This window comes from Daktulosphaira vitifoliae, unplaced genomic scaffold (genome assembly GCF_025091365.1).
Source record: "Daktulosphaira vitifoliae isolate Bord-2020 unplaced genomic scaffold, ASM2509136v1 Scaffold_3, whole genome shotgun sequence".
NCBI classification, from domain to species: Eukaryota; Metazoa; Arthropoda; class Insecta; order Hemiptera; family Phylloxeridae; genus Daktulosphaira; species Daktulosphaira vitifoliae.
Window position 1 is genome coordinate 2,988,256 of NW_026099574.1, and position 8,062 is coordinate 2,996,317.

At 26.3% G+C, this 8,062-nt stretch overlaps 1 protein-coding gene across 1 annotated transcript in view; it reads left to right on the top strand.

Moving 5' to 3' along the window:
- Nucleotides 1-930: 930 nt before the first annotated feature.
- LOC126901315 (sodium-coupled monocarboxylate transporter 1-like) overlaps nucleotides 931-8,062 on the top strand; it is a 15,130-nt gene continuing 7,998 nt past the window's right edge. The window contains exon 1 of the mRNA XM_050677714.1: nucleotides 931-1,182. Coding sequence (XP_050533671.1) covers nucleotides 1,004-1,182 — 179 coding nt within the window. The 5' untranslated portion in view covers nucleotides 931-1,003. The remainder of the gene's footprint in view (nucleotides 1,183-8,062) is intronic.

Sequence of the window (8,062 nt, forward strand, 5' to 3'; positions counted from 1 at the left end):
ATATCTTTGTGGTTGACCGGCATAGCACCAAATATTTTCACTGAGTCAATAAATTAATAAGATAAATAATAATTTTACTTTTTTTAATAAAAATTAATTTTATCAGTAAAATAATGTTCAATAGGCAATAATAGGCATAATAATGCTATATAATATCAAATATATTACTAAAACTGAAAAGAATTATTTATTACAAAATAATATACTTCTACTGTTGGTATGGCAATAATAAAGCTGAATAAAAGAAAGTAATATAAATAATATTAATTAATTAGGTTAATGTAAGATCAAGCTAAAAACTTTTATTTACTATTAATAACTACATAGTTTGTAAATATTTGTATAATTTATTTTTACTTATATTTAATAAAAAAATAAGTATAGTATAAAACTATTTTTTATAAGTTGAACTAATTGATTTCTATACAGCGTCCCTATTTCTGGTTTAACTTGATTTTTATAAAACTTTCACATATAACCAGAGTCATATTTGAAAATTGTTCTGATAAAGTATTAAATCTTTTTGACCCATGAAATATATTTATGACATCAATATAAAAGATATTCTGTTAAAAAAACTAATTAACTCGTTGACAAATTTGATTTTGACTAATTATTTAAACAAAATGTTATTATTTCATTTAAACAAGGGGATTGTAACTACCTAAAATTAATTTTGCTTATTTGTATTTTCCTAAAAAAGTAATAACGCTCCTCCCCAAAAGTATTTTATGGTTGCGATAATCCTACCTTATGTTTAATATCCCAGCTTGCAATATTTAAATATTTTTTATGCTTAAAAATAGACAAAAAGAAAATTAATAGTTATTATAATAATTAATGTACAGAATTTATATACTCCTTTCGCGTTGACGTCATACCACCGCCATAGTACATTTTACATCAACATTCAATACATCTTTCAAAGTCAAGTTCAATTGCTCAGTGACTTTTAGTCACTTGAACAATACTCTTATGGTTATCTTAAATTTAAAGACAACCGATGGATTTTCAGTTTAGCTGGATTGCCGAATTTGCAGCATTTGCATGCATGTTAGGAATATCTATAAGCATTGGTGTCTACTATGGATTTATTGAACGTAAGCAAAACACTATCACCGACTATCTACTGGGTGGCAAGCATATGGCAGTTTTTCCAATTACTATGTCTTTGATTGCCAGGTTTGTCATTTAATAGTAGTATGTATGTATTATAAAGTATTTTTCTTATATTTTACTATATGTCGACCAATTATGAATCTATTAATAGTTACTTAATGTGTTATTTTTTCTATATTAAAAGGGCGTTTTCATAAATACTTAAAAATATCTTTTGATATAATGTATACAAGTGTTCAGTGAGTAAGGAAACAGGTCAATTGTTACAAACAATAACGACAATAGAAACCCGTTTCCTTACTTATTGAACATCTATATAGTTTATGGTATATAACTGGAATTTGTAAAAAGTGCTGTCTTTAAAATGAATACTAGACACGTAAAACGATTTTTAAATATTTTTAATGATTTTAAAATGTGATTATTAAATGTCCTAAACAAGCAGAGGAATTGTTTCTCCTGTAATTTTTAACTTATATAAAAACAGTCAAATTTGGTTAACAGATTTTAAAAGAACATTCTATTAAAACTTAAAAAACGCTCATAAAACTTAATATTACAAAATTTTCGATATCTCAGAATTAAATAAATAAATTAAACTATTGAGCTAATGTAATTTAATAGATTGATGAGCTTAACATAGGCGTAAATTTATCAAAAATATTAGGGGGCTAAATTTATTTTGTTGATTAAATCTTCATAAGTCGTTTTTTTGGGATCATAGAATTATTTTTATACTGAATACGTTTTCTCATTTTTAATACTGTAAATAATGTTATTAACCTTATGTACATAAGAGAAGCGTATTCTTATTGATTTGCATATGTATTTAAGTGACGATCATTCTAAATCATAAAAAAACATATTTTCTTTTAATTTTAAAATCTGAAACTGTTATGTTGGTATATTTTTTGCATATTTAGGTAAAATTTATTCAAAACTTTAAGTTCTCACTTAGATGCATAGGCACTATTTCAATAAAAATTTTAGTGGGCTTATTATATTAAATTTCCAACTTCTTAAAATTATTTGTGTATAAAAATAAATATAATTTTTCTAAAATTTTAGTGAGATTTATTTTTTAATTAAAGCGGCCAAGCTCCACCCCAATTTGCACCTATATTCGGATAACCGTAATGAACCTAATTCCCCTAACTAAAATTTGAACAAAAAATAGTTATTTTTTTGAAGTCATGTTAATTTGAAAAATTATAATTAATATTATTAAATTTTCATCTAAGGAAAAAATTATTTATTAAAAATAAATAATTATGTAATTATTTATTTCAAGCGCATAATTATTTATACATGATACATTTTTCATAAAATTAAGAAATAAATGTAGTAGAATTAATTAATGACCTATTGTTTCCAAATTTATACAATACATTTTTACAGTATTATAATATAATACTATGACATTTTTTGTTATGCTTAAATATTCATTATTCATGATTTATCTTTTTAGTACGGTCAAAAATTCAAATTTTCACGTAATTACTGTCAAACAATACATAAAATTTAAGTCGTTAATTATTACTTCAAAAACGCTAATTTTTTTTAGTAATTACATAAACATTGATATCCTTGTGTTTGATCTTGAAGTATCCAATGTTTAAGATGATTATATTTTTTATGTTTAAATGAGAAATCACACTACATAAGGAATACTATTAAGAAAAAATAGGATGATTCTCTAAAATCTAAAATTTTCATGAATCTACTTTTATATCCAGGCTAACACTATATATTTTTTCAATCGTTTCTTTTATCTTCTAAGAGACAAAATATAAGTTTTCCTGGAAATTTTCATTTTTTCCTAACTATGCACTATTGTAAAAGAAATTAGTTTCTTATAAATTAATAAGTATTAAGTAATACTTTTAGAATATTTAAATGAGAAATTTTTTTTATCATATTAACACCAACATATTTGATGTTTAAAAATTACATCAAAACACCCTAAATGTACATTTTTTTATCACAACTAAAACTATCATGTGCGCAAGTGTGTTAGTTACTAGCGAATATCACGTTATAAAATTGTGGAAGATTCAACTGTAGCAATAAAAGAAGGAATTGTCGTATAACAATTGATTAAAAATGGAATGATTGTCCAAAAAACCTGTTGGGGAAACATGCAACGCCCAATTTCCTGAACAATGACATTACCATTTGATTTATCCAAGGCAAGATGAAGCATGGGGTAAAATGACTTATTATCAATAAATTATTTGAATTATAAATATGGTCAAAGAGTTTAGTATTTATCAATTTACTCTAATCATTAATAAATTGATAAACGCTAAACAGTTTGACCATATTTTATGATCTTTCTTCTTTTTTCTCGCCTTAATCCCAACTACTTAGGGTCGGCCATTTCTCTCTTATACACGAGTTCAGCCTAGAGTTAAGTGGTGATGTCCCTACACCGTGGACACTATAAGCATTCAGTTGACCTGTACATGTCACTGGTGAAACAGCTCCTGCAGAAGTTGTCCGGCTGGTATCAAACACTTTATTCCTTAGGCTTTCTTCATTTTTAACTACATTATTTCCTCTCACTTGTTGTCTCCACGTACATCCGAGACAATCCGCCTAAGTTTTGTTCAGGACTCCTCATACTTTTTGACAAAAATTTTACGCTGGCTGTCGACCTGACGCAACCTCATTAGTCGCCTCTTACGACTAGCAGAAGGGCTGTGGAAGTATTCTTATCCTCTATCCACAGATATATTTGACCATATTTTATAATCTAAATAATTTATTGTTAGTAAGTCATCTTACCCCATGCGTCACTTTTCCACAGGTTACTCTATTGACACTACTTATTAATGTGACCAAATATGAACTATTCGCGTGAATAATTCCTCGATATTAATATAATAGTTATACCATGGTATAAGAACTAAATCATCTAATTGTATAATCGGTAACGCGTTGTCGATGCGTAGGTACCAGGATTAGATTCCTTTGCACTGTGATATGTAAGTTTTCCCGACCTCTCTGGCACAAGCAATAACTTTTAAAGAGGACGTTAAACATGGTCAAACATAAATAAATATAGCTTAAAACGATACCGTGTTTACCTCAGCCGCACATCACGTTATCGACCTACACGAAAGTATATCAGGATCTAAGTCATAAATGCACAGTAACTTAGTGTTAAGGTTTGTCTCTACGACGTCTTGGGTCGCGAGATCTAATATCGTACTGTGCCTCTTTTTCTCGCATAATTTCTAATACACTTTCTATTACCGCCAGTTTATCCCTAGCAGTTGTGTTAAGAAAAGATATAATATGAAAAATATTTGTGCATTTCAATCCAAATTATTAAATAAATACCTTCTTAAAATCAACATTGGCTCGTCTATTTTAACAAATCCTAAACATTTTTTTAAATTTCAAAATGCTCACGGCACATTGAAACTTACAATGTATAAATGAAATATTTAGTAAAATGTTCAAATTTTGTCCAACTAGAACTCGTATTCCTCCAACAATACTACGTTTAGCAAAATACACAAAACAAATAAAAAAAAAATATATTAATACCAGAAACTCTTTTTTTAACTTGGTCGTTAGGTTTCTATAGCATTTTGAAGTTTCTTAAGTTTTGAATGTTTATATGATTTTTTTATGGTATCAAATGTTAGTCCATATTATGTAAAAGACGGATAAAACACAATCTTATTACATTACTTACTGGCGACTGTACGCAATTTCTTTTCATAATGATTAAAAACGGTAGCACAGTGGGGTCGAGGCACAGTGTGGACGAGGTATAGATGGGACAAGTATAGGTGATATCTGACAGTGATTAAAATCACTATCATAAAAAACGCTTCGATGCAAATCTGTAGATAGCGTTTCATTTAGAGAAATTGGTGGATTATTCCAAAAGCAACATCAACTCTTATTTCTTTAATTATATCCTGATTATTAGTTCTTTGATTTTAAAATATAATATAGGAATAAATACTAATTATAGTTTTTAAATTTAGTATGAAATTGTGAGGCCAGCTATGATGTATGGTTCATAGTGTTGGGCGGTTGATAAGAAAGTAGAGCAGAGAATAAGTGTAGTAGAGATGAGAATGCTTAGTTAGATGAGTGAAGTGACTAGAGAAGATAGAATAAGAAACGAGTATATAAGAGGAAGTATAGGTATTGCGTCAATCGTGGATAAGATGAGAGAAAATAGACTAAGATTGTTTAGTCATGTTATGAGGAGAGAAGAATCGGAAGCTGTAAGAACAGTTATAGAAATGAATGTTGAAGGAAGAAGAGATAGAGGAAGACCAAAAAAGAGATGGAGGGATGCTATTGAATGCGATTTGAGGACAGCTGATGTGAGGGTAGAAGATGTGGGAGATCGTGTCAAGTGGAAGCTTAGGATAACGGTGGCCGACCCCAAGTAGTTGGGATTAAGGCAAAGAAAAAGAAAAAGATTACCAGAAATTCCTGTGGCAATTGACATAATATGATTGTTGTTTGGGAATGTACAATTTAGCGTTTAGTAGGGTTTAAACAATATAGTGTCAAATCAATTACCTACTCTATCGGTTGTATATTAATATACACTACACTTTAATGATACAATAAATAAATAAACTCACACATACACACATATGCATTTATAACATTGTGTCTAATGTAAGTATAACATGATAAAAAGTAACCGTAAAATGAAAAAAATGGAATATAAATTTTAGTACTCATATTAAATGTAATGTAACTCGAAAAATATTTGTTTAAATGAAAAAATATAAGATAATTTTTTTGTTTATAATTGTCTTTTAAACAACTTTTGTACGAAACTTTTTTTTGTAAGTTAAATATTTTTTGAGAAAATTAAAAAAACTCATATTTTTTAACTTTTGCGAGGCTGTAAAAAAAAAGCTCAATGCCAATTAATGAGGATAATTAGTATGTCATTATAGATATTTTAATTCAACTTTTAAAAAAACAAAATTTGGTTGGGAATTTTTTCCGCAATTTTTCCTTTGTTGACTGGCCTAGATGTCAATTTTAAACTTGTAATTGAGCTAAAAGTTATGGTAATATATTCAATTTTTTTTACTATAAACTTTCATAAATCTTTATCAAAAATTTTTCATTAACTTTAAAGAACCAAAAAAATTGGTTAAAATTGAAAATATGGACTAATTATTTTTAACATATTAAAAATCATATCAGTAATAATTTGAAAACAAATTTTTTTTTTCTTTTAATTATTATTTTATATATAATTAGTAATAATATAAAAAATTAGAAGTGATAGAAAAAGTCTACTTGCACATTTGAAAACATAGCGAAATGTTGATTTACAATATTATATTTTTGCTTCTGATGAAAGTTCCTTGTAGTCCAGTGCATTTTTTTATAGTAACAAACAGTTTTTATTGAAAATTATTGTATCAAGCCCTTTAAATTTTTATACACGTAAAAGTAAAGCAAAATATAACTTCTTTATTATTTTTATAATTTCTCCGTTTAAATTACAATATTAAATATTTGAATATCAATTTCATACTAAATTTAATAATTATAATTAGTATATATTCATATATTATATTTTAAAATCAAAGAACTACTAATCAGGATATAATTAAAGAAATAAGAGTTGATGTTATTTTTGGAATAATTCACCAATTTCCTACTTAAAAAAAAAAAAATTTGGTTGGGAATTTTTTCTGTTATTCGCCAAAATTACTCCTTCGTTGACTAGAATAAATCATTAAATAGAAAATTTTATGAGAATTAAAACAATGTTATTTTTANTTAATTAATCGTTAATTAATTTCCTAGTAATTTTTGGTATTTAAAAAGATTCTACAATTGAAATATCCAGAACTGAATTAATTTTAATGATTTACTTTAACTAAAAAAAAAAAAGTTAATATTTTGAATCCCTCTTGTGGGCAGGTAAAGGGTTAGATTTATAAAAAAAAAAAACCAAATGATAAATAAAGACATGCATCTATATAAAAAAAAAAAAATAAAATGATTTGGTCATTTTTGATAAAGTTTCACAGATAACAAAGTTATAAGTTATATACATTGTACTACAAGGAACTTTCATCAGAAACAAAAATATAATATTGTAAATCAACATTTCGCTATGTTTTCAAATGTGCAATTAGACTATTTCTATCACTTTTAAGTTTTAATATTATTAAAAAATAGTATATACAGATAAAAAAACCCAGCACAGTGGTGACGTGGCATAGATGGATCATGTATAATGATATCTGATAGTGATTAAAATCACTATCAAAAAAAAAAACTCTTCGATGCAAATCTTTAGATAGTGTTTAATTTTAAAAATTGGTGGATTATTCCAAAAGCATCATAAACTGCTAGTTCCTTATTAATATCCTGATTAAGATAAAGTATGTCGAATGAAAAAGGGTTTATTAAAAAATATTATTTCTCATAAAAAAATAATGTTGATCCATACACTTTTCAATATGTCATAGCATTATAAAGTTAAAAATGTAAAAAATAAAATCGAGAATTTTCACACAATAATAGCATTTGGTAGCCATTTTCACCTTGAAGATAAAATAAAGTCCGAAATTTTTTTTTTCNCCATTTACACCGTGAAGATAAAATAAAGTCCGAAAATATTTTTTCGCATAATAAAGTATATTACATTAACTTTAATTTAAGATATAAATAAAACTGTCAGACTTTTCGGAACAGTTTCAAAATTTAAGTTGAAAAAGTAAATTTTTTGTGAAAAAGTTGTCATTTTAAACCCCCCCCTGTGGCCACGTAAAGGGTCAGATATGAAAAAAAATATATACCAAATGATAGGTAAAGACATCATGCATCTATAAAAAAAAAATTATATTGATCCATACATCTTTCAAAAAGTTATAGCATTATAAAGTTAAAAATATAAAAAAGAATTTTTTTACAAAAATCGTATTTTTTT